The 27,979-nt window shown below is 40.4% G+C and overlaps 1 protein-coding gene across 1 annotated transcript; it reads left to right on the top strand.

The window, feature by feature from the left end:
- LOC122652320 (outer envelope protein 61-like) lies at positions 1-27,889 on the top strand. The gene is made up of 11 exons (XM_043846031.1): positions 1-302; positions 5,877-6,107; positions 7,104-7,160; positions 7,268-7,396; positions 7,803-7,880; positions 8,031-8,101; positions 8,459-8,511; positions 8,614-8,824; positions 11,412-11,991; positions 12,093-12,236; positions 27,326-27,889. The coding sequence occupies exons 1-11, from the start codon at positions 219-221 to the stop codon at positions 27,470-27,472; spliced, it is 1,785 nt and encodes a 594-aa protein (XP_043701966.1). The 5' UTR covers positions 1-218; the 3' UTR covers positions 27,473-27,889.
- Positions 27,890-27,979: the final 90 nt, after the last annotated feature.

Below are 27,979 nucleotides of genomic sequence, written 5' to 3'. Positions count from 1 at the left end.
TCCCTTCACTTTTTAGTGAGGATTCCACATGAATTATCGCCGATTTCTTAATCTGTGCCAAAATCAACGACAACCCTTTTCAGTTTCTTCGGCTTTCGCTACTGGGTCTCCCTTTGATTCGCTTAATGTTCTTCCTTGTCTCTGTTTGAAAACCTGCGGTTTGGCGTTTTGAATCGTGTAGTTCGGTTTTGATTTTAGAGTTAAAAACGTACGACGGTATGATGGATCCTGAGTTGATTCGGATAGCTCAAGAACAGATGAGTAGAATCTCCCCGACTGAACTGGCCAGAATCCAAGAGCAGGTACTAATTTTTCCCGTAATATTTGGATTTTGGGGTTTTCTTCCCTGCCGTCCTTTCTGGTTAACCTTGTCGTGTTTATTTATAAGTTTAATTTTGCATTATTTTTCTTGTAAATTTCATTAAATTATGGAGCGCCCTCTTTCAATTTGGCATTATTGCGACGGAGTTTAGGTACAAAATATGTTTTTTCCTGATTTTTTTTTATCAAATTGGTGTTTAGTTCTGGATTGATTCAAATTGAAGCCTGGAAATACCCCTCCAAAGAAGAGGGGGTGGAGGGGGTTTGATTGTTGCACAACTTGCTACTATTATTTTAGTTTTACAAATCTGGATGAGAAAATTATCGCTGTGGCTCAATCATCTTGTGTTTATAAATTTTGTGTTTCGGCTCTTATTGCTGTCTGATCCCCACATCGATTTGATGTTATTTTCATGGTTTGGAATTGAATGTGAAAACCTTGCATCAATTTGAGAATTTTGCTTATCTTGCTAGTTAAGGTTTATCAATGAATAAACACTTTCTTAGTTATCTGATTTGTGATGTTGTGAATATGGAGATTAGGATCTGGTGCTGTTGAGAACAAATTAAGAGTATTTTTGTTGAACTTTGCGGTTAGATAATTTTGGATCTGAATCTGAGAGATTTGCCTCAACTTATCTGTATAATGCTTTATTTTGCTACTATAGCTGTTGAAAAACGAAACCTAACACGATGCAAAAACGAATGGAAATCGCAAACAACAATCACACAATGAACACAAGGATTTACGTGGTTCGGCAAGATTGCCTACATCCACGGTGAGATGAGATTTGTTTTACTATCAATGGAGAATAGGGTTACAGCCGCTCATCCTCACACCTCTCTTAGATTGTGTTACGGAGAAAGAACCTCGCTACATATTTATAGCGAAACCCTATACTAGAATTTTACCAAAATACCCATAAGAAGCCGGGCCTTGAAGCCTTCGGCTTCTTAACGGCCCTTCGGAATCAACCCACAAACAAAGCGACAAAATTCAAGACATCGTACCCCCCAACAATCTCCACCTTGGCTTGAATTTTTTCGAGCCTCTTGTATAGATAACTAGATACCTTCATCCCCGTATCTCCATAGAGGTACCAACCCGCACACGTCTGTTGCGTCCCTCACCTTCAACAACAAGTAATATTGATGAAGTCCAAACAAGACTTGAACTTCTTTGTGTTGACCGACTTTGTAAACATATCTGTAGGATTGTTATTTGTATGAATTTTCCTCAAGTGAATGCTGCCTTCTGACACAAGCTCCCTGATCTTGTGAAACATCACATCAATATGCTTTGGCCTTGCATGAAACACCTGATTCTTTACAAGATGTATGACACTACTGTCACAGTGTAGCACTGTACCTCTTTGCTCAAACCCCAACTCACGAACCAATCCAGTCAACCAAACTCCTTCCTTGGCTGCCTCAACCGCCGCCATGTACTCTACCTCTGTAGTGGACAATGCAACTGTGGACTGAAGCATCGCCCTCCACGAGATGGGTCCACCAGCTAATTTAAACACATAACCTATAGTAGACCTCGTCCTGTCTAAGTCATTGGCATAATCAGAATCAACATATCCCGTCAGCTTTGTGGATTTTCCCTTACCACTGAATATAATACCCAAACCCTGTAGTCTTGCTCAGATATCTGAAGATCCACTTAATTGCATTCCAATGCTCCTTCCCTGGATTACTCATGTATCGGCTAACAACGCTTATTGCGTGAGACAAATCCGGCCTGCTACATACCATAGCATACATGAGACTCCCAACTGCACTAGCATAGGGAACTAGAGACATTTGCTCCACCTCTTCATGTGTTGTAGAGCATTGCTTTTCAGATAACTTGAAACGGCCAGCTAATGGAGTACTAACTGATTTAGCCTTTTCCATGTTGAAACGCTCCAACACCTTTTCAACATTACCTCTTCTGAGTTACCCAAAGTTTACCTGTACTTCTATTTCTAAGGATTTCCATGCTAAGGATCTTTTTCGCAGTACCAAGATCTTTTATATCAAATTCAACACTCAACAAAGACTTTAGAGAGATAAATTCATGTTTATTCTTGGCAGCAATGAGCATGTCATCAACGTAAAGCATCAAAAGAATTATAGAATTATCACCTGACACTTATAATACACAACAGTCATACTCACTTCTTGTGTAGCCAATCTGCACCATGTAGGAGTTAAAGCGCTTGTACCATTGCCTAGAAGATTGCTTAAGACTATAAAGCAACCTCTTAAGCAAACAAACATGATCTTCTTTTACATGCACCTTGAAACCTTTAGGCTGCTCCGTGTAAATCTATTCCTCCAAGTCCCCATGAAGAAACGCTGTCATTACGTCAAGCTGTTCAAGCTCAAAATCAAACATAGCTACCAAAGCAAGTAGTACCCAAATAGAAGTGTGCTTCACCACTGGAGAGAATATTTCATTGTAATCCACCTCTCCTTCTGTGCATAGCCCTTAGCTACAAGTCTTGCTTTAAACCTTTCACGCTCCTTCCCCGACGTTGCTTCTTTCTTATGAAAGACCGATTTACACCCAATGATTTTTCTTCGCTTGGGTTTTTCAACGATCTCCCATGTCTTATTCTTCTGTAGAGACTCCATTTCCTCCATTGTAGTTGTCATCCATTTATCACTTTGCTAGTGTGCTCATTATTTATAGCATCCTAGTAGGAAGATGGATCACCTGTACCTACAGTGAGGGCATAAACAACAATGTCCTCAAACCCGTATCTCATAGGTGCTTTGTGAGTATGTTTCCGGTTTCCCTTTACCCTTTGCCACGGTATCGGGATCATCTATTGTTTCCTACTGTTCTAGTAAGCCACTGGATGACTCTCTCTCTCTCTCTCCTGTTGTTTCTGACTCACTTAACTCCACATGTACAGTTGATCTTTCTTTATTTCCTTCATGTTCTTCTGATTTCCCTATGTGAGACTCATCAAACACAACGTCCTTGCTGATCACAATTTTCTGTGAACTAGGAATCCACAGCTTGAACCCCTTAACACCTTTCTCAAAACTAAGAAAACTACATTGCTTAGACTTTGAATCTAACTTGGAACGTTTCCCACTCTGCACATGAACATAGGCTGGACAACCAAATATTTTCAAAACAGAATAATCTACTGGTTTTCTTGTCCATACCTCTTCGGGAATTTTGCAATCAATTGCTTTTGATGGAGACTTGTTGATGAGAAAACATGCCATATTTACTGCTTCTGCCTAAAAAATCTTGCTCAGTCCTATATTCAGCATCATGCTCCGAGCTCTTTCTAGAAGTGTCCTGTTCATCCATTCAACTATACTATTTTGCTGTGGTGTATCTGACACCATGATTTAACGTGTAATCCCTTCATCCTTGCACAATTCTAGAAACGACTTGTTCCTGTACTTCCCCTATTGTCTGTTCTCAAGTACTTAATTTTCTTTCATGTCTTCCTTTCTATCTCAACCTTCCATTCTCTAAATTTAGTGAACACCTCACTTTTAGTCTTTTATGCTTCATGAAGTAGACCTAGACTCCGTGTACATCACTGTGTACATAATCAAGCACACCCTTGCTCGTGTGTTATGCAATTTTGAAAATAACCTTGCACTGTTTCCCGAACACAAAATACTTGGAGAAGTTCGGTTTGCAAGTTTTCACCCCTTCAACAGTTTCCTTTTGTGAAGCTGCATCATATCTCTTTCACCCATATGCCCCAGCTGCATATGCCACAGATGAGTGTCATCTATATCAGACTCTGCATTTGTAGTCACAGATGCTCCACCTGTCACTGTACTCCCTATGAGTTTGTATAGGTTTCCTGTTATCTGCCTTTCCATGACAACCATAGCTCCCTTAATAACTTTGAGAACTCCATCTGCTGTTGTATACCTGTAACCATTGGAGTCTAGTGCCCCCAAAGATACTAAGTTTTTCTTTAATTCTGGAACATGTCTCACATCTGATAGAGTGCTTATTATCCCATCAAACATCTTGATTTTGATAGTTCCTATCTTAATGGACTTGCACACCGCATCATTCCCCATTAGAACAGACCCACCACTGTATGATTTGTATGTATTAAACCAATCCGTGTGTGGACACATGTGATACAAACAACTAAAATCTAAAATCCAAAAATTAGAGAGTTGATTCTTACCTAATGATATAGAGTGCATCTCCATAATCCCCTTCCTAGCTATCAGCCACGCTGGCTTCCTCAGATGCCTTATCTACACCTTTGTTCAAGTCCGCCTTTCTCTTCATACAATCTGTCTTCAGATGGCTTTCCTTCTTGCAGTAGTAACAGGACAACTTTGTTTTTCCCCCTTTTGATTTCGATCGACCTCTTCTCCCAGATCCCTTCTGGTTTGATCTCTCCCTTTCCTGCTCCTTGACATTCCCAAAGAGACCTACTGGGGATTTAGTACCACTGACCCTCTTCCTTGTTTCATTAGACATAAGCGCAGCCATGACTTCATCTGTCTCAAGGGTCTCTTTCCCGTACAAGAGAGTCGTTATCAGGTGATCATACGATACTGGAATTGATGCTAACAACAATAGTGCTTTGTGTTCATCCTCAATCGAAACCTCCAGACTTGTAAGTTGGCTTATGACCTGATTGAACATGTTGAGATGTTCTAACAGATCCATACCTCTCTCCATCTGTAGAGAATACAACTACTTCTTCACAAACAACTTGTTCGTTATGGATTTCGTCATGTAGATGCTTTCAAGTTTTCCTCATACATCCGATGTAGATTCGAGTTCCACCACATATTGTAGGGCGTCATCTGATAGATTCAGACGGATTGCACTTAACGCCTTCTCCTCCATCTCTTCCCAGTCTTCATCACTTACTTTCTCCAGTTTCTTCAACTTCCCCAACAGAGTCTTCGCCAAATTCCTGCTGTATCAAAAGATCCTTCATCCTTCACTGCCAGAGGGTGAAGTTGTTCTTCCCATTGAACTTCTCGATGTCGTACTTGACACTCGATCCCTTCCCTGCCATCGTGATAGCAAACCCCAGAAAACGGAAAACCTGGAGGCTCTAATACCAATTTGTTGAAAAACAAAACCTAACACGATGCAAAAAAGAATGAAAATCGCAAACAACAATCACACAATTAACACAAGTATTTACGTAGTTCGGCAAGATTGCCTATGTTAATGGTGAGATGAGATCTGTTTCACTATCAATGGAGAATAGGGTTATAGCCGCTCGTCCTCACACCTCTCTCAAATTGCGTTACAGAGAAAGAACTCTCGCTACATAGTTATAGCGAAATCCTATACAGGAGTTTTACCGAAGTACCCATAAGAAGCCGGGCCTTGAAGCCTTGGGCTTCTTAATGTTCCTTTGGAATCAACCCACAAACCAAGCGAGAGAATACAATACATCGTACCCCCAACAATAGCAACCTAATCATAAACTCTGACTTATAAGTGTATTATGTTTAGCCAATGAATAACACTTTCTTTTTTCTTTTTACACCATTCTTTTGCTTCTTGTATTGTGTGTTTATGATATATGTTGGCTTGACAGATGATGTCCAATCCTGAGTTGGTGAAAATGGCTGCGGAAAGCATGAAGAACATGAGGCCAGAAGACTTGAGAAATGCTGCCGAACAGTTAAAGTATGCTCGTACAGAAGATATGATGGACATTGGTTCGAAGATGGCTAATGCCACACCTGAAGAGATTACAACTATGCGTGCCCGTGCAGAAGCCCAGATCACATATGAGTTGAATGCAGCTCAGATGCTAAAGAAACAGGTATCCTCGAGTTGCAGTCATTGCTATATTTCTCAAACCACGGTTATAGGTGTAGCTATTATAGTGGACAGGTTTGGCTTGGCGAATTGTGAATGTTGAATCAGTCATTTGGGCAGTTCTGTGATATGGTGGACCAGAAATTGTAGCATTTTTCTATAGCTTCCATGGTGCTCATGCCTTTAATTTGTGTGTGTGTGTGTGTTGCCTTTCTTGCTTCTGCCTTGTGCTCAACCACTTGCACAAGGCAGAAAGTGAGTAAAAGCTTGAGGATAGTCTTAAAATATTTCAGGCGTCAGATGTGAGAACTAAACAAAATACTACAAATCTCTTCTAGCAGCATTATCTCACTTCAATTACTTGTTTCTCAATATTGAACTCTTTAATTTCTGATTCAGTTTGCTGGAAGGCAGTATGGATGTTTAGATATCAGTCATAATGTAACTTTAATTCCTTAATCATTGTAAAATGTATTTTTTTTCCTGAAATCACAGCTTTAACATAACTTTATAACTTTAACCATTTTCAAATGTATTTTTCCCTTTTTTTTTGTGGTACCAGTGGGTGGGGTGGGAAAATGCTCTGAAGCAGCATTTTTATTGTATCCCTGTTTTACATGATCAACATTTCATGATTACTCCGGGCCTTTGAGTACTTTGTAAGAGAAGATACTTTCAGCACAAGCCTCAGCCAGATGACACATTGTTTTATTTTTGCACCTTAAAGATTATCAGGAACAATGATGTTCTGGGTTATATTGCAAACTAAGTTAAAAGATTTTAATCCTGGAAGATTCCAACTTTCATTATGTAAATGCTATTGCACCCACTCTTTGACTTCACGAACGACCTTTTCCTAGAACTGAACTCCAAACATTAAATTCAATGTTAAAATTTCTGATTCAGTTCTTTCTTATTTGTTTGCATCAATAAAATATCTACTTATTCCTCCACCCTCTGTGAAAGCATGTCTTTGTAACAACGGCCTAATACTTGGCAGGGTAATGAGCTTCATAGCCAGGGCAGGTTCAGTGACGCTGCGGAGAAGTATTTGCTTGTAAGTATGGAACGGGGCATTATTATTGTTCTTCTTTTACATGCATCTGTTTGTTGAAAATACCCTTCAGGATAATGAATTCTCCATTTTCCTTCTTGCATATTTAGGCAAGGGACAACCTAAAAGGAATTCCAGTCTCTAAAGGCAGAGCACTCCAGTTGCCATGTTCTCTAAATTTGATGTCGTGTTACTTGAAGACAAGTCAATTCGATGAGTGCATTAAGGAAGGTTCTGAGGTATGACTAAACTCCTCTCAACCCCCCTTTCCCCTTTCTTGTGTCATGAGCTGGTGAAGTGGCAATTGCCGATTTGGTCATTGGGAGATTTATAATTGGATGAAGACAGCCAAAGGAAAATGAAAAGTGAAAGCACGATGACAAAAATAATGATACAAATCAAATGACTACAGGAGCAAGTACTTAACGGTAAAAAGAGAAAAAGGAAGCAAATGTGATGATAATGGGGCTGGGTTGAGGTTTAGTTTAGGAAAGTGGAAAGATGATCTTACCTTCATCCTTTCTTGTGCTTTTATGTGTGTGAGATAGGTGGTCTACTAAGTAAATGGAGATGAGATTCTTTAATGTTCAGGACCATTCTTAATTCATATCTTATTTATCTTCGAAATGAAAATTTTTTTTTCAGGTGTTGGCATATGATGCTGACAATGTCAAAGCTTTATACCGGAGGGGTCAGGCGTATAAAGGATTAGGACAGTTAGAAGTGAGTTTGTGTCAATCTGCTTTCATCCTTGTATTGCAAAACTACCATAATTTCTGACATTCTTGTTAATGAAATCGACTGTCTATGAAAAATAATACATTCTGTGGATTGTTAGTTCCTCATCTGATTAAAATTTCTGGAACATGTTAGGATGCTGTTTCTGACTTGAATAAAGCACATGCAGTTTCCCCAGATGATGAAACTATTGCCGATGTTCTAAGGTATGCTTTATTTAATGGGAATATATATGATTGTTTGTGTTCAGGATGACTGATTCCTGTGCCTGGTTGTCCTCTCTTAAGTGTCTCAAGTCTTGCTTGTAAGACTACCAGCTGGGACCATTCAATTAGTGTTACACCAATCCAAAGAATTTTCTGGCATTTTGAAGTTTAGATTGATGAGTGTGTCTCTGAAGTCTGAACACTAAGGCTCTATTCATGAATCTATATGTGGCATCCTGTCTGGATACCGCCTTTTGATTCCTTTCTTTTGTTAGTTTTTCATCTTAAAATAAAAAAGGGATATCTGGTTTCTGTTCCCTTGTGATATATGGTAATTGAAGGTCTCAATTGGTGCAGGGATGCGAAGGAAGAATTGGAAAGAGAAGGTGAAGGGCGACAAGGAGCAGGACGTATGTACTCATTCTTCATTTAATTTTCAGTCATATCACACACCTGAAACTTAGAAAATTGTTATGCCTTGCTTTCAGATTTTGACCCTTTATCTTTCACAGGATCAGTCCTTGAAGAAATAAATGAAGAAGAAATCCGAACTGTCCGTGCTGAAAGCCATAAAAGCTCTACATCAATAGAGTATTCTGTGACACAACCGCAGGAAGCCAAAGCCAGTGAGTGCTCTCAGGGTCAAAGTGTTTCCAACTTTAGTGGTCGTACTACTGAGGCGGAGTGTTTGCAAGGTTTGAAAGATGACCCAGAAGCCATCAGGTTTGGTTCCATTTATATGAAAATCATTCTTCCTATTTTTTCTTAGTGAAGCATCTGAAACTTGTGCATTTTTTTATTACTGAATGTTCGTATCTTTCTCAAGTATCTGAATTGTGTGATTGCTTATTAAGTATAATAACTTTTGGTTCTTGATCATTGTTTAATATTTTTTTATAATTAATTTATTTTTATCTATTATTCGGCTAATTATTATAAAATTAAAATGTCATTGCTGCAGTGCACATTCTATATGTTATTGCTCTTTCATAGTGATATCTCAGTGATGTCTTGGGCTCCTAGAAGGCCCTCACTCTCTGCCTAAACCGTGCAGAGCAGGTCATGCAGAACATGGTGTTTGTTCCCCATCAGTAGGCCCAAAGCCAATCCCGGGAATGCTGAGCGTTCTGAATAATTACTATTAGAGTGTTCCGGGAATTGTATAGGGAGATTTAAAGATTATTTACTCTGCAAAGAGGTGGAAAAGTGGTGGTTGTTGGCATATAAGTCACACGAATTTGAAGAAAATGAACGCTGTCGATATTATCTGGTTTTAGGCTTTTGGCTGAGGTCATTAGGAAGACCATAGATGAATAAACTGGGGATAAGGCATGGATCTGGCATAACAAAGCTCTTTGTCAAATCACACGAGGAATATGAAGCAGAAGCAGATTTAATCCCCTAAAATCAGCACCTATAGGGCTTTGGGAAGCAGCTCTAGAGGTCTTGAAAGTGCCTGTTCCACAAAGAGAAGAATAATATTTCAATCTGCACCATCCAGCAAGTCAAAAGAAAAGTTTTGCCTGGTCAATAATTCATGAATATGGAAAAGGTTCTCTCTCAGAACAGAATATTTAGAATGGCCTAGAAACCTGGTTGAGTGGTCTAAGCTCACAGTAGAACAGACCTGGAGGATTTGAAGAAATTCTGGCAACATAATATGGAGTTTCAGTGAAGACATAGTGTTGCTAGAAGTACAAGTAGCAGAACTAGAACTGCAGTTATCGATTAGAATTCTTCAGAATCAGAACCAAAACTTCTGAGAACAGAATAGCAGGAACATATATCTCAGACTTCAAATCAGATCGGTAAACGGACATTTATTGAGCAATATCAAAATCAGAAAATTGAGTGAAAACAGGTTGCTGCAGGGGACTAGAAGAGTAAAAGAACAGACCCGTAGTTCGAAAGAGATTAAGATAGACAATAGAAGAGATAACAGAGCAGGAATCCACCTGCTTAGGTTTTCGAGTCCACCAAAAGCCACCCCTAGGAATCCACCAAGTTGAACTGAGAATCAACTCAGAAAATAGAACTGAATCCACAGTACTTGCAGAAAACTTCAATAATTCTTTTCATAAATTCACGGGTGGGACATAGGCCGCTACATCTATAAAGATTATTATAATCTGGCTCTCTAAAAGTTCTAAAACTGATCTGGAATTCAAACTACTAATTGGAATAGTAAAATTAGTCATGTATTGACTCTCCTATTCAAACTAGGAGTCTGAAAAATAGAGCATAGACTTAGAGTGTAATCTGGACTCAAATCCTTAATAATTCTGAGATGATGTACCCCTGGGACCAAATGCCAACACATATGTATCCCAAACCAAGGCTTATCTTCTCTAAAATAAGCTCACCTTTTTGATTTATCTGCATCAATCTGCCAAAAAACCAGAACATGACTACCTTAGATAACCCGAAATTATCCATAACAAAAATAAACCAGACTAATTCAACATCTACAAATTTAAACTCTGCGTTGATGGTTGTTCCCTTGGCAAAGCAGGGCCTTTTGGAAGGGAGTCATTAGAGATGACCAGAGACCAATCCTAAGAGATTTTTAGGATCCTATCAGAGAGGGTAACTTGATTAAAGCTGAGTGAGTGGCATTTTATATCGGTTTGGAGTTTGGACGCTGCTGTCTCTAGGAGTGCTTATTACTTCATTATTGAAGGGATTCTCCATTATCATTAGCTGGGTCAGAGTGTAGACGAACTGATTAGCCTTGGTGTCATTCGTATCTCATTAGACACATTCTTTGTTTCTTTACCTTCCTTCCCAAGCAAAAACCCCCATTCCAATGGAAAGCAAAGGTCCATGGATGACACTGATGATTTAGTGAGATGGGATGATAGGTTGACTTCATTTATGTATTGGAAAGTATATTGCATTGTGTGGTTCCAGGGTGCAGCAAAAGGTTGACCTCATTTATGTATTGGAAAATATATTGCATTGTGAGGTTTTAGGGTGCACATATTGCTTACTTTTGTATTTATTTTTTCTTTTTCTTTGTTTTGGGTGGAGCGGTGATCCCTCCTTTGTTCAGTCTGCTTCTTCTTTTATCAATTTGATATTTATCTGGAAAAAAGAAACCTTGATGTATCTCTAAAAATACCCTTGACATATATAAATGGGAAATATGTATTTCTCTTGAACCCCAGAGATTAACTAACTCTAGTAAATATGCAGTGCTTTTGGAGGCTGTCTAGTGGTCAACTGGGTCAAGTGCACCCACTGGACCTATTTTTTAATCATACCATATCCTGTGAAATCTGATCATCGATATATGATCTATGTTTTGCAGGTCGTTTCAAAGTTTTATTTCAAATACTGATCCTGAGACTTTGGCTGGTTTGAGTGCTGGAGGGGTGGCCCCAGATATGTTTAAGAGTGCCTCAAGTATGATCAGTAAAATGTCACCTGAAGAACTTCAGAAAATGCTCGGAATGGCTTCATCTTTTCAGGGGACAAGCCCATATTTTCCTGTAGGGACGGCAGAGAGTCGAGGTGACAGTTCAAGATCAGGGTCACTGCCTCCAGGTGTGTCACCTGACATGCTTAAAACTGCCACTGATATGATGAGTCAGATGTCACCAGATGATCTTCAGAAGATGTTTGAAGTTGCCTCTTCTTTAAGAGGGAAAGATGCAGTTTCAACAGTAACAGCAGTAGATACAAATGGTCTGAGATCTGAGACGGGCTCGAAAGTCTCCAAGGCCACTGAAATTTCCACAGTTAATGAGAATTCTGATGTAGGTGAAAGTAGTTGTCAATTGCATTCAAATACTAGAACGGGTTCATTTCCTTCACCAAATTTTCCGACCTCAGCTGTTGATTTGCAAGCAGAGATGAGAAACCAAATGAATGACCCAGCAATGAGTCAGGTATGTTTGGGTATAGCCCTTTGTAATTTAAAAAAAAAATTGATTTGGCTCTCTTATTTCCTTCTTTGTTCCAAACTCTTAGAACATGTTTATATTGGCAGATGTTTACATCAATGATCAAGAATATGAGCCCAGAAATGATGGCTAACATGAGTGAAAATTTTGGAGTAAAGCTTTCACAGGAGGATGCAGAAAAGGCTCAACAAGCAATGTCTTCTTTATCCCCCGGAGACTTGGATAAAATGGTACCTTCTTACGTTTTACACTTTACATGCACAAAGACACACATACACACACACATGCTAATATCATTTTATTTTATTTATTTATTGTATTAAAGTTTACTTAGTGCTGTGATTCTGAATTCTGCTTGCATTTGTAGATCTTTTGGATCGATTCTAAAATAAGTGCTTTCTTAACTCATTTCTTGCTTTAACTTCTGGTGACTAGGGTGCACCTTTCTTGGTGGAGGACCGTTTAGGAGAGGGGGGGGGGGGTAATATAGTCCTAGATAGACAAAGGATCTACTAGGAACCATGTAACCAGGACCTTTCAAACTGCTGGCCAATTGGGCAGGTTTGAGGATTTAGATCAAAATTTAGGGTTAGGTTTAGGGCAATGAAGACGGATCTTATATGGTAAAGCTGGGCAGGTTTAGGGGAGTCTAATGAGCTAGGATTAGTGAGGTTTGAGTGAGAATTTGAAAATCAGAAAATTAGGGTTTCGGGTTTTAGGATAGATGAGATTGGAGAGTTTTAGGTTTTAGAGTGAGAAGTTTGGGCAGGGATTAGGATCGAGCTTCCCTAATAGTGAGGGGAAGATTCGAACCAAATTTGGACAGAATCTGATGGTGGGAATGAGCTATGGGAATTTTAGGGTTTTAGGGCTTTAATAGGAGTTGAGGGGGATTAGGGTTTTGATGGGGGGGGGGGGGATGGGGCAGAAGCTAGGATTGAGTGTAGGGGTTACTGTGGGGATGTTGTGGTTGAAATTTGAATGAATTCTAATGGTGGACCATGGTTAGTATGGATGTTATTTTCCATGAGTCCCTTTCTTACTATTCTTCGCCTCCTCTTCAGGAGGAGAGTTCTAGTGAAGATGTGCCTTTTGAGATTCCTCTACCGGAGGTTCCTCAGGCTGCTGTCTAGCCTTCTTTACCACCCATGGCTGCTGCCCAGCCTACTTTACCACCCATGGCTGCTGCCCAGCCTTCTTTACCACCACCCACGGCTGCTGCCCAGCCTACTTTGGATGGTCTGGCCGTTCCTCCCTCACCTGATGGGAATCCTTTACTGGGGAGACCATAGAAAATAGTGTTGTTAATGTTCCTATCCAGGGGGAGTTGACTCCTGTCCAGAGAACTATTGGTGAATTTCAGAAGAGAATTGACAACTCCAACATCATCACCTATACAAGGGGCAAATCCAACAGAGGGCAGTTGCAATCCACTTTAGCACCAGTACTCATACAATTGCCGGCTCCTGACCCGGATCCCTCATCTCCTGGTAACCCCTCTTCTTTCGACCTACCTATTGCTCATCGCAAAGGTACTAGGACTTGCACTTTACATCCCATATCTCGCTTTGTTTCTTATAGCTCTCTTTCTCCGTCTTTTCGTACTTTTGTATCTTCTCTTTCTTCTGTCTCTATTCCTAAAAATTGGTAGGAAGCATATACAGATGGAAAGTGGAAGGCTGCAATGTTGGAAGAAATGAGAGCACTACACAAAAATACTACGTGGGATCTTGTGGCTCTTTCTCTAGGAAAAAAACCAGTGGGATGTAAATGGGTCTTCGTGGTCAAACAGAAGGCTGATGGTTCAGTGGATCGGTATAAGACACGTCTAGTTGCAAAGGGGTTCATTCAGACTTATGGAGTTGACTATCAGGAGACCTTTGCATCAGTGGCAAAACTCAATACTATCAAGGTGTTATTATCTTGTGCTGTAAATCTTGGGTGGGATCTTCAGCAGTTAGATGTAAAGAATGCCTTCCTCCATGGGGAGCTTGAGGAGGAGGTATATATGGACATTCCACTAGGCTTCTTTGATGACAGGACTAAGGGCAGGGTCTGTAAGCTAACACGTGCTCTCTATGGGCTGAAGCAGTCACCTAGAGCCTGGTTTGACAGATTTCATGGGGCTATGATTTCAGCAGGTTATAAGCAAAGTAATGCTGAACACACTTTGTTCATCAGACGAGTTGGTGGCAAGGTTACTCTTTTCATAGTCTATGTGAATGATATCGTGGTGACTGGTAATGATGGTGCTGCTATCAGGGATTTAAAGCTTCTCCTTGGCCGTGAGTTTGAGGTCAAAGATCTAGGCCCTCTCAAATATTTTCTTTCTAGGGATAGAAGTTGCTCGCTCTTCAAAGGGCATCTTTCTTTCTCAAAGAAAATATGTCCTTGATCTATTGACTGAAACAGGGTTGCTAGGTTGTCATCCTTCAGATACTCCTATGGATGCTACTATAAAACTTAAGGAGAAAGAGGGTGAACTTGTTGACAAGGGTGGTTATCAGCGGTTAGTGGGCAAACTAATCTACCTTTCCCACATAAGACCTGACATAGCAGTTGCTGTAAGTATGGTGAGCCAGTTCATGCATGATCCATATTCCTCTCATATGGATGCAGTCTGTCGTATTTTGAGGTATTTGAAGTCTGCTCCAAGAAAGGGAATCCTCTTATCTCCCAATGGTCACCTCAAGATTGAAGCTTATACTGATGCCGATTAGGCTGGTTCTCCTGACAGAAAATCTATCTCTGGCTATTGTTCCTTTGTGGGTGGGAACCTTGTCACATGGCGTAGCAAAAAGCAGAATGTTGTGGCAAGGTCTAGTGCTGAAGCCGAATTTCGTGCGATGACCCAAGGCATTTGTGAACTTCTATGGCTTAAAGGATTATTGCAGGATATTGGTGTTGCTGTCCATCTTCTCATGATGCTTTGTTGTGACAATAAAGCTGCCATCAGCATTGCTCATAATCCTATCCAGCATGATCGCACTAAGCATGTAGAGGTTGACCGACATTTCATCAAAGCAAAGCTTGAAGCTGGCCTCATTTGTGTTCCCTTTGTGAAGACTACTGATCAACTTGCTGATGTGTTCACTAAAGGACTGAGTAGTAAGGTGTTTCATCCTATCTTAGTCAAGTTGGGCATGCATGATAAATATGCTCCAACTTGAGGGGGAGTGTTAGATATGGGCCAGAATACTGTAGGGGTAATTCTGGACTTTTTTCCTCTTTATTTATTTAGTTGTTTGTATGTGGTTTAGTCCCACATTGCTCATGTACGTATGTTTATTCTTTTATTACTCTTATAAATAAAGAGATGCTTGGGGTGACTTAGATCATCCAAGCCTTTCCCTAAGTTCAAGTCTCTCTGCAGGAATAAGGCTGGACAGATTGAAGATGAGCTAGGGTTTAGTGGATCGATTAGGATTAATGGAGGGGGTGATATTGGGGATCAATGGGCTTAGGTTAGAGGATTAGGAGAAGAAGGATGATTGCTGAAACAGTAAACTACTTACTTGAATAGCAGATCGTCAATGGAAACAGCTTGAAGATTAGAATTTAGGTCCTCCCGATCTACAAGATGCAAGGAGTTGATTGGATGTCACCAATCCCTTCACTGTGATAGAATCCACAAGGCAATACTCACAATGGAGCAAGGCAGCAGCAGCAATAACAGCAAACAGAAATTGAGTTTTGAAAATTTGAATTGTGTGGGAGGCTCCCACGTTTCACTTTATTTATAATATGGAGGCCAAAGGCCTAAAACCTATTCAGCCTTGGAATTTGAAGCTGAATTCCTATTACAAAAATAACTCACACCCTCTTTAGAAATCGTGGAGGGGTGGGACTAATTAATTAAAAGCTAAACAAATTAAAAGATTCCCTAACAACCAATAGAATTAAATCACCTAACAACCAATAGGAATAAATCACTTAAATTGGGCCATGGTCTGAACCGGTTCAATTTAAGTTTACAATTAGACTGAAAAATAAACTAAGTATGGAAATTTAAAAATTAAACTAAGGCTCCTAACACTTGACACTAATCTTAGGGCTGCTTCTTCTTCTTGTGGATGCTTGGACCTGCATCAGGGGGGGGGGGATACAACCACACAGTCATGTTAAGCAACCAACAATATTCTATTTTCAAATCTGTGTCCAACGTTGGGTTACAATGTATAAATATTCTGTGTGTAAGTCATCCTCCTATAGACGACTCTAGCTCTCCAAGTCCCAAGTTCTAACTTCTAAGCCTTCCTCCATCTTGAGAATGAAGCCACGTTTCAGACCTGAACCTATCACTACTGCCCTAACTGATTCAGGGATTTTTTTCCCTTCAACTTTACCTCGCTGATTCTCATGTTTGTTGATTGCATTCAAGAGGGCTGGGGATTAGGAATCCTCCCCTGAAATTTCAGTTCGAATTGAGCTTTTATGGGAGAGTACTGTTGTTCGAACTCATCCTACCTACCACTGGTTTCCGCCTCCCTGTTGCGTCAATAGGTAGAAGACGACACCCTTCCGTCCTCTCTTTGTTGTTTAAATCACTAATTTTTTATTTACCGAAAGTACCACTTTATAACTCTTATTCCCCCATGTCCCTTACTTTTATTTTCTTCCAAGTCTGTCCCCAATAAATAAATCCTAATCCCCACTTGTGTCCTCTCCTATTGAATAACCCCATAATCCTCTCAAATTCTGGTTTATTACAGCTTTGCCATTTCTCTTGAAAACTTGAGATAAATTACAGATTTTGCCATCCTTTAGTTCTTTTGATATATTTACAGTTTTGCCATTACATTTTTACTTTTGGTTACCAACTATTTTTGTGCATGTGCTTTATATTAAGATCCGGCCGTCGGATTATCACCAATTTTTGCAGCCATGTTTTTATGACTGATCATTACTCTTGGTCAAAAGATCTGCCAGATCGAATTAGTTTTTCTTGGGGTTTTTGGTAATCCGCTAATTTGGTGGGCGTGCTATGTATAGTGCAAACCAGCCGTTGTTATTGTTGTTGTATTGTTATTGTCTGCAAGGAGCATTTGACCAGAATTTGGGAGACATCAGGCTCTCTGGTTTTGTGTTATTGTTAATTACTAGAATCTTCTTTTAATTTTAGCAGTAGATAAGGTTATTTATTTTAGTCGAAGTCTTCTAAGATTAGTTTAACCTATTTGGAAAGTTAGGAGTCCTTAATAAAGTTATTTCTGTATTTGGGTTTCTATATATATGTAATCATCCCCAAGATTGTGGGATGAATGAATGCATTGAATTTGGTTTGAATTGGTTGTTGCGAATGGTGTTTTCTCCCTCCTCCCTACACTAGCTCTCTCCCTTCTTTCTCCTCTCTTTTATTTTGCCCTCTTATTTTTCCTTTTCTTATGAGCTGCTTATCTCTCTCATCCTCATGGTAAGAGATCTCCCTCGCATTTTCTTCTTTTCTCTCTTCTCCACAGTTGATGGTATTCTTTCTCTCTTTTAGATCCTAATTTTAAGGAGGATTCTATCAACTGCACTCCAATTGTAACTTCATTCTTTTCTTCCTCTTTTGGGACAGCACATCAGATTTACTCTCCTCATCCTTCCTTTTATAGCATGCTAATTTCAGATCCTAAATTTTAGGATCTAACCATCCTAATTTATCTCCTATCAATTGCACCACATCGATCTCCATTAATTGAGCTAATTAAATTCTGTTTTATTTTTGGAAAATATCCTTGAAATCTGATAGTTATTCTGTTAAAAATCTGACCATTAATTTTGAGATCAGATCTGGCCGACATCTGGCTGTCAGATTGGGATCTTTTACATTCCATTAGTGGGCCCATTACTCGTAGGCCAATCAGATCCGTCAGATCTGATAGAATCTGCATTAACAATGCATCAACTTTGATGTGTATTGCTTGTGGGCTTCAGGAACATCGTCCAGAATTTCTCATCCTTTAGATTTACAACATAGCAAAATTTACACTGTTTTGCACAACGGCTACTGTTTTAACTAGTTGTGCTTTCGAACCAGAAGCCTTTGTTAAGGAGATTATGATCAATGTAGCAAAAATTTGCAGATAGTTAAGTTGTCCTATCTATGATAATTTTGGGTTGTCTTAATTCAGGAACCTTGTCTGACATTTGATGTTCTAGACTAATGACCAAAACCCTAACGGTTCCTCTCCTTTTGAGCTGTGCAAATTTCTCGATGCAATATGCATATAAAGTTTTGCTCTATCTTATGGGAGGTTTGGATGAAAAAGGAGAGTGCTTCTTAGCATGATGTCATGTGGATTGGAGGCATGGCTTGTGGAACCTCTACACCTTATGGTGGAGAGCTGGTTAGGGAGGAGGGGGGGGGAATCTGGGAAGAAACTTAGAGTTGCAGGGGGAAAGAGGAAACACACACCACACGCTCACGTTGAGCAACCAACACTTTACAATTTACTTATGTCTTCCAAAGTTAGGTATGCGCAAGAAGAAAAACGAACAAGACTCCTAACTAGACTATGAGACTGAAACTTAATTTCAGTCCAACTCTATCTTCTAATTCAACTCTAAAACTAAAAAAGAGTTCAAAATTAACTGGCTTATTCCTACTTATCCTACCCAATGGAAACATAAGAAAATAAAGACAAAGATGAAACTACTTCCAGCCCCTATTGGACAAAAACCCCGGGTTGGACAAGTTCAGTTTGGGTTTGGGTTTCGAAACTCGGTCATGCTGGTCCAACCAGTTGAGTGCTACTGCATCAATTCTCCTCCTTTGAAAAGAACTCGACTCCATTGATTTTGGACAAGGACCGAGGCATCTGACTTAACACACTGAAGGAGAAAATATCCTGTTGTCCGCTGAAGCTTGATTGCCAGAAGATCCTTAGCTGGGGGAAACTTCATTTCGAAGCCACCATGTTTGAAGGAGCAAGTGTTCTCATAATCATAATGTTGAGCCTTATCAAACAACCACAGACACCCAAGAGGATGTGACACACTTTTAAGGGTAGGACATCACATTGTACTTTGTCAATCAACCTGCCAATAGAGTACGTGAGCAAACATCTATCGTTGATCTTAAGATTAGTATTATTTACCCACACAACTTGATGCAGTTAGGCATAGTTTTAATTAGGTATAATAATATAATTTTCCTTTTATTTTTACTCTCATTTTGTAGAGTCGTTAGTAAGAACGTAAGAGTCCTATTTAATTTTGTCTTTTGTTTTAGATTAGATAGAATTAGAGTCTAGTTATGATTTCAGTTTCAGAATAGGAGTAGGAATTTTATTTTATAAAAGGGCATGTAACCCAATGATGGGGATTAGAGTTTTTGGAATGAAATTTTTGTTTTGGGTTAAATGATGGTTGCCATCAGCCTTGCGTGCATCATCTCCCTCTGCTGATTTCTTCTTCTTCCCAGTTACTGTTAGTGTTACTGTTGATACTACCAGGTTGAGAAGGAAAAGACCGAACTTCCTGCTACACTTTGGATTTGACCTGAGATCCTAACTGAAGGCAGTACTTCCATAGGAGATCCTAATCCAAGGGTTTTTTTAAACTCAAATCAACCTCTGTTGGGAGATCAAGTCGAAGCAAGGACCTGCTTTCCCTGTTTACCGTCAGATCTGAGTTGCAGGGATTTTCTTTAATCCTCAACCTATTATTTGGAGTGCTGCTTGGATGGAATCGGTAGAACCTGTAGTGGTGAGTCTACGCCTGAAATATCTGGCTCATCCGACAGTTGCAGAAGGAGTTCTCTCCATCGAAGCTTGCTGGTTTATCCATTTTGAATTTCTGGGTTTGTATTCTGTCGAAGGTTGAAGAAGATATAATCCTCTGAAATTGCAAGTAAGGACACTATTATTATTTACACTAAACCCCTATCTTCATTAATGCTATTCTGTTTACTCCCACCTTAAGTGATTCAGTTCCAAGAATACCCTTCTACCCACATGTTGAACCCTTTACTTATGTTTTGGAATTCTGATAATTTACAATTCTGCTATTCCTTCTTTACAATTTCAAAATAATTGCAATACTGCCCCCTATTATAAACTTCAGATTAATTACAATTCTGCCATTGTCCGTATAAAACCTCAAGTTATTTACTGTTTTGCCATCAACTTTGAATTTGAGTGCTCCTTTGCTTGGGTGGGTCCACAAGCAACCCAATAAGGGTTATTTTCAAACCCGGGTCTGCACCACAACTCTGTAGGGGTTAGGATGTGGGATCTGTCTTTGAACCAAGTTTGTGAACATCTTTAGAGACGGCATTGGTGCAACTACCATCGTCAATTACCATGGTGCACAAACTATTGTTGCATTCACTTTGGTCTGGAAAATACTATTTCGACGCTAATCATCCTCATTAGAAACCTTGTGTGTAGCCAAAAGTGGATGGAGAACGTAACAATGTTACGGCTCTCCATCGCTATCGCTGCAATTGGCTTCACTAGGTTCATGACCACGCTCTGACTCCAAGAGTATTAGGTTGTTCCTCTGTCTCTTCCAAAGCAGTAGTGTGGCCATAATTTTTTCCTTATCAGCGAAAGCAACCAGACGATTAGGACACTGGGTAGAAAAGTGTCCATACCCCTTGCATGAGAAGCACTGTAGCTCAGCCACATAGGAGGTTTGTCGGAACCACGACGAGGTAGAGAATAAAGGCGGTTTGGCCTCGAAGGTGCCATAGATGAACTGGTAACCTGTGGCTTGTTGAATTAATTTCCATGTGGAGAAGATTGTTGCAGACTGAGACTATCACCCTTGGAGAAAGTATCTGTGGAAGTCTTTCGAGGGTATGGCTGCTTCAGATTTTATTCTACCTGATATGCCACTTGTACAATGTAATGCAAAAGTTGACATCAAAACAGGGAAACCAGCGGAAGATCGATTGCAGCCAGGATCAATATGATAAGGAACAGATTAAATAACTAAAACTCTTTTTTTGTTTATTGTTGTTTTCTGACTGGAGAACATAAAGGAAAAGAAGAAAGGAGAAGAAGATAAAGAAGAGAAAGGGGAGGGGGGTAGGGGAATGGCTCTCTCAGCCTGGGTCTCTCACCCACAGCTATCCCAGCTGTTGAAACATGGAATTTCTCCCATAACCTATGGCAAGCTTGGCCACAATTCTATTCTCCGATTCTGATCTTTCCTTACAATAGGGGACATATTAATAGCTTAGGCAAGCTTACAAAATAGAAGCTAGAAAATTGAAACTAACTGAAAATAGATAGTAGGAAATAGAAACTACTAAACCTAACAACTAGTGACAATGACAACTTATTAAAAATATAAACTAACTAGAATTTGAAACTACAAAGGATTTATATTTGAGCCTTCTAAAAGAAAAGGAAGACACTAAAATAGAAACTAAATAAATTAAAAAGTCTTTTAGAAGTCTTCAGAGTTGCATTCAATCTCCACCAACTTGTCCATATCTGCCCCCAAATCACTGTTCATGTGAACGATAACTTTTTTTTTTTTTTATAAATTTCTGTCTTGGTCTCGTATCTTCTTCATGCTTCTCTCTGGGCTGGGGCTGCCTTGGGTGATGCTCCATTGGACCAATAAAAACTTGCCACATCATTAGACCAGGCTGCCTCTAACAGCAATCGAGTCCCACAACCTTGCTGGGTTGGTTTTGGGGCTTGTTCTTGCGGGTACATATGAACTTGTGATCTACATTACAATGTCCTCCATCGTAGGCAGCCTACCGGATGCTAATGCCGCACCAATCTGAGGGTGCAAACCGTTGCGGCGCTGTGCCACCAATACATCTTCATTTCACTCAAAATTATATCGAGTAGCTAAACAGTAAAACCTGGTGATATACTCCTCAATTGTTATGCTTTCCTGTCTCAACTGTGCATACCTAAGGTGCATGCGTTGCTTGTAGTCAGTAGGCAAGAATCTCTAGTTCATGACTTCACTCATCTCAGCCCAAGTAGTGACTAACCCAAGGCCTAGAGTTCAATTATGTTGTTGGTGTTTGATCCACCAGATTCGAGCCGTGCCCTTCGACTTTAGCCTTTGCAAATAAGATCTTTTTGGCTTTAGTCAACCCGTACCATCTGAAAAAGATCTCCAAACTGTGCGCCTAGTCAAGATACTCTGGGTTGTTATCCCCATAAAAATTGAGGACGTCCAGCTTTGGGCCTATTTTAGATCAATAGAGTCATCATCATATCGACCAACTCCCTATGGTGGTGGTGGTGGTGTAACATGAGACGGACATTGTGGGATGGAGTTGGAAGAATCCCCAGACTGCATGAGACTCTTTCCTTTATCAAAAGCCACTAGTCAGTCAATAGAAGCTTGAATGGATGTCATCAGAGGATGGATGGAGCTGAAAATTGCGGTGAGGGTATTGACACGTTAGGTGAGGGTGTCAATTTTTGCATCGGTTTCACCTTTAAAGGAGTTGAGTTGTTGGAGAATCTCACTATTGGCCACAATGGTTAGGATATAGATAGAATCTCCAACTTGGTGGTGATTTTGGGGTTTGGAACCCTATTCGGAATCACAATGAGCCCACTTGGATAATACACAACTCCAATAGTCAAGTTGATGGCAAGACTATAATTAATAGAAATGAAGCTAACAAGAAAAACAAATCCAGTAAGTGGAATAGCACGTGACGGGAGGGGTATTCTTGGAAGGACAAGAAATTAAGAGTTAAAAGGAATAAAATATGGGGGAAGGGGCACTATTAAAAATAAAGGAAAATAAACTTAAATAACGAATGAGGTTTAAAGAAAGTGGGTGTGTGGTGGAAGACGTAACTGAGTCATCTTCTACCTCTGGAGAACCAGTGGTGGATGGAGTTTGAATTCAAACGATGGCTGCAGTCTTCTGAAACGTGTCACACCCCACTCCCTAAGGCTAGGCATTATGACTAGGATGTACACCTACATCTTACCAATCCTCCAGGATCACAGATACATTGGCTAACACTCACAGTCCAAAATCACATAATCGGAATTAGAGCAGTGGAAGATAGATCAAAACTATAAAATCAGTAAAAATGAAATCTAACAGTTGTATCACATAATGTAATTGTGTGTCACTTATCCAATGTTTCATCAAAGTTTGTATGTCAAGACATACATACAATTTTCCTTAAAATATACATCAATGACAAAAAGAATGTAAAACATCAATGTATCAAAAAGGAGGGCCAGGCCCTCGATCAGCATGCCCCATAGGCACAATCATCACAAGTACACCTACATCACCATCTAAAAGGGGGAAACCACGTGATATGAGCTTCACTAAGCCCAATGAGGAGTTAGAACATTGCGCACACGCACATAGTCCATGAATGCAATCAGATGATGCATGAGTGAGTTCATTTTATTAATTCCACCTAAGCAACAAAACTAAGTCTGGGTAAAATACTACTACAACACCTTAGGAAGCATCCTTGGTCCCGAAAATGGCGGAGCTCAACGATGTCAAACCCGAGTTGCGAACAGAAGCATGCTGATCTGGACTCTGACATGAGTTGACCGCAAACCCCAACAACCCCGTCCTGGCGTTCGGTATCGAAAATACGGTCGAATACCCGAATTCGGTCCGCTTCCAGAAGAACTCTCAACGTACCACGGATTGGAGTACCCCGGCTAATCATCATCGGGCCTACCCCGTGGGTTGTTCAACACCTAACCCCTTGTCGACAAGGGGTCATAGTACTGGGTCATGTATCATCCTAACCAACATGCATCTACATGGGTGATGGCACATGAGTATGCCTATAGCGAAGGTTGGGATCATAGTACCAGATTCTCCGTTGGCCTCACTATCCACCCGTCTCCTCTAGTATATATACCCATATACAAGTAGTACAGCGTATACGGTATCGGCTATCCCCTCGGTAACCTGTTTCCCGACCTAATGCAGCAATCATTTATAGTGCAATAGTTATATCGAAATAAAATTCAGCAGTGAGTACGGCGATACGACAATGGAATCCACTTCAGCCATCTTGTACCTTGTTTCCAAGGCCTAATTCTAAATGAACATGAGCTACTTAACGGATGGCAATCCAGAGTCCGGTAAACCCTTTGGCACTTGGATCCCATAACCACATCATCATCTCATTCATTACAGTAGACATAATTCAAAGAATCCTATCATCTAGCAACACACACACACACACACACACACACACAATTAGGTCAACATGCATCATATCATTATGCATGAATGTTCATACACAACCCATGCCAAACACTCCATAATTAAGTCGAGGATCCAACCCACTCACCTTTGGCAACGTAGGTGATTTGATGGTCTCGAGTGTATACTCTGATTCGACCTCACCGAGACCTTGTTTAAGACCTAATTCACGTGTGGAATATTAATTAATTAGGTTGCACTAAAATGGTATAAGACCACCAACAAAACTTGGGAAAAATCACCGAAACTCAGCCTCAGGTCAATCCTGTGGTCGATTACACTGACCGACCGGTCAGCTGGGCAGAAGCTCCCTTAGAGCCTTAGGTCGATCTTGTGGTCGGTCTTGCTTGATCGACCGGTAAGGCATCCGAAGCTGTGATCAGCATGGCCTTGTTCATGCCTAAGCCTATAAGTTCACGGGGGTTCATAGAGGCTAAGGCACATCACCTACACATCTAATTGGTCATGAAAATCCTAATGAACAACCCCAACTCATGGAGGGATGATCCCAACATGGTTCTCCACTTGGAAACCCTAAGTTTGATTCCAAGATCCCATTTGATATCAAAGGGGAGGTGGGGAGCATAAACCCCACAACCAAAGGGATTTAAAAACATCAAAGGTTCACTCCAAATACTTGGGGGCATGAGAGAACCATAGAGTAAGGTCTAGTATGCTAAGCTTGAGTCATTTCCACCAATGGGTCCATGGGCTTGCTTGGGTTGGGGTGAAAGATGTGTATAGAAGTGTAGAACTCCTAAGGGAGCACATAGGAATGGCCACAAGGGTAGCCCTAGGTCTCAAATCCCCAAGTTCATGAGAAACTCCCAAACCCTAGGTCAAAACATGTTAGGGAATGGAGAAGAGCATACAAGGTATAGGGATATACCTTAGGTTGGGCTTAGATCTTAAGGATGTGCCCTAGCTCCTTCCTTCTCCTTTTCTTTCTTTCTCTCCTTCCCACGTTTATGGCTTTGGAAAATAAGAAATGAGCCATTTGAGAACTCATATCTATTTATATACTTGAGTTCACTAAGGCCTGTTTGGCAGGCAGGCTATATCCCCAATTTAAATCACTTTAAACCTCATGTATAGGTAAGTGGGTCCACCACATAACATCACAAGGGTGTGACTAACATGGTGGACATCCACACTCCACAAGGTCACAAGGGGTTGGGCCCACCTTGAGATTCAGTGGGGCCCATATTGTAAGTAATCCAATCTTCAGCACCACAGGTTGATCCTACTATTGATCCTGCCTGATCGACCTCAGCTGTTATGACAGCACTTATGAGGTCAAACATGCTTTCTGTTCAAAGTCAATCACGAGGGGCTTTGAGTGGGGATTTAGTTACGTTATTGGCACTATGTCCACATATATTGTAAGGTATAAACAACTTGGTTTGGGGCATGTACCAGAGAGTCACCAGCATGCATGGTTGCCGTATCTACACACAAGTTCAAATTAGTACGGGTTCGGGCATGGTTGTAACACCTAGAGCCGGGAGGGTTGTTGTTGTGGGAATCGAGGGGGGCAGGAGGGTGAGCGTAAGGGGGTTAGGATTTGATAATGCAGCGAAAGGGAGGGAAAGTCTTGAACAGAGAAGGGAAGTAGGGATTATTGACCAGCAAAGGGTACTGCTGGTCTCGTTAAGGTAGAGCAGTAATGTCGAAGAAGAAAAAAAAAAAGTAAAGAGAAGGAAGAACGGGGAGAGAGGGCATGTCTTACCTTATCAGAGGGAAGAGAGAGATCAATGGGGAGGAAGATTGATGCGTTCGGCTGTGATACCAAATTGGTGGATAGCCAGTTAGGGAGGAGGGGAAAATCTGAGAAGAAATTCAGAGTTGCTTGGGGGAGGGGGGGGGGATAGGAAACACACAACCACACACTCATGTTGAGCGATCAACAGTTTTCTATTTACTTCTGTCTTCCAACGTTAGCTACATGCAATTATATAAGGAAAAACAAACCAGATTCCTAACTAGACTTTAGGACTGAAACTAAATTGCAATCCAACTCCAAAACTAAAATAGGATTCAAAATTAACTAGTCTATTTGGCTATTCCTACGTATCCTACCCAATACAAACATAAGAAAATAAAGACAAAGATTAAACTACTTCTAGCCCCTATTGGACCCAAAAACTTGGGCTGGATCTGTTCCGTCTGGGTTTGGGTTTCCAAACTCAGTCATGCTGGTCCAACCAGTTGAGTGCTACTGCATCACCATAGTTAGTTTATAATTCCCCAATTATATTGGTTGCAACAAACTTTGTTTTATCATAGAAGTATGTTACAATGTTATTTAACATTTTGTGTATATAATTATATTTATTTCCTCAGGATGGGGTTTGTGTGGTCCTAGGTGATGAGGAGAAACTGATATTGGCATTGATGACCAGCCAATCCAACTTTCTTGTATGTTGTGGCTTAGAACCTAATCACCAATTTCATTAATCTGCATGGGCACCCCCAAGTTCTGAACCACATATTTCTGAGATTCGGGTGGGATGAAAGAGAAGGTTTAGTGGGTGGTGAAAAGAATTCCATGGAATAGGCACTTTAATGTGCATCAGTGACTTTTCTCCTCAGCATCTATGCAAGTAATCAATGCGTTTGGCTGTCCTTGAATCCTTAATTGTGGACCACATTAACCTTCTGGTAGAACACTATATCCAATCTCTTCAGAAAGTGTTGGGTCTCTATTTATATTTTGAAGTCCTGGATACTTCATAATTGCTTGTATGAACTACCTGCTTCAATTTCTTTGAATTTAGAACTATGCTTGCTAGAGCTCACTACCCAGTCAATAACTTGTCCAAAAGGGCGACTCAGTTTGGTTGGGACAGTAGTGGGTCCTATATTGACTACTTAAATCTTGAAATCCAAACTTTCTATGAAAAAATCGTTTTTTTTTTCTTCTTTCTTGATAATCCAAGTTGATTGGTGGGCTATGATCTTTTAGTTCGAGTCATGTTTCTGCTCAAATCTTCTATGATGATTTGGATAGTGGTTGCTGAATTTTGTGGGAACCTCCATGGATGGAAGTAACTGGTTTGTAGCTTGTCCATGGGGTGTACATATGTATGTTGATAAATAACTTGCAGAATGCAGGCTATTTGCAGATTCAGATGTGTGTTGTTGTTTTCAGATGCGGTGGGCCGATCGGATACAGAGAGGGGTCGAAGGTGCAAAGAAGACAAAGAATTGGGTATTGGGGAGACCTGGCATGATTCTTGCGATATGCATACTCATCTTGGCAATCATCCTTCACAGGCTGGGCTTCATTGGCAGTTAAAGAGACTGACCCCATAATCTTTTTGTAACATAACTTCTCTTCCAAAGTTAGGACTGCCCTACTCCAGCTTGGTGATAGGTGTAATTGACCCAGTTGGTCTCGTCATTGTCTAACATTGGACCATGGAAGTGGTTCAATGATTTTCTCTTTAGTAGTGGGGGGCAGAAAATGGGATACAACAACCCCAGATGGATCAATAATGTGTTCAATTCAGCGAGAAGGTGGTGGGCATAGGGAGAGGGGAAAAGGGCTTTGGGTAAAAGATGCCCACTTTGTATTGTCTGTTCGGATTATGGTTTTGGTTTGTTCTGTTAGGAGGATTCTTTGATGCTTTTCTTCTGCGAAACTTCCTTGTCAATCATTAATCGAAATATAAAAGGCCAAAGTTGAAGAAACACCAGTTTGTCTTTAACACCTTACACCTTATGGTGTTAATGGATCCACTCTCCTATTCGCCCCCAAAATTTCTGTTATCTTCTACCCAGTGCACATACTAAAACCAAAAGG

The sequence above is a fragment of the Telopea speciosissima genome, chromosome 2 (genome assembly GCF_018873765.1).
Source record: "Telopea speciosissima isolate NSW1024214 ecotype Mountain lineage chromosome 2, Tspe_v1, whole genome shotgun sequence".
Lineage (NCBI taxonomy): Eukaryota > Viridiplantae > Streptophyta > Magnoliopsida > Proteales > Proteaceae > Telopea > Telopea speciosissima.
The sequence above is the reverse complement of the archived record's forward strand: the minus strand, read 5'-3'. Positions and strand labels throughout refer to the sequence as shown.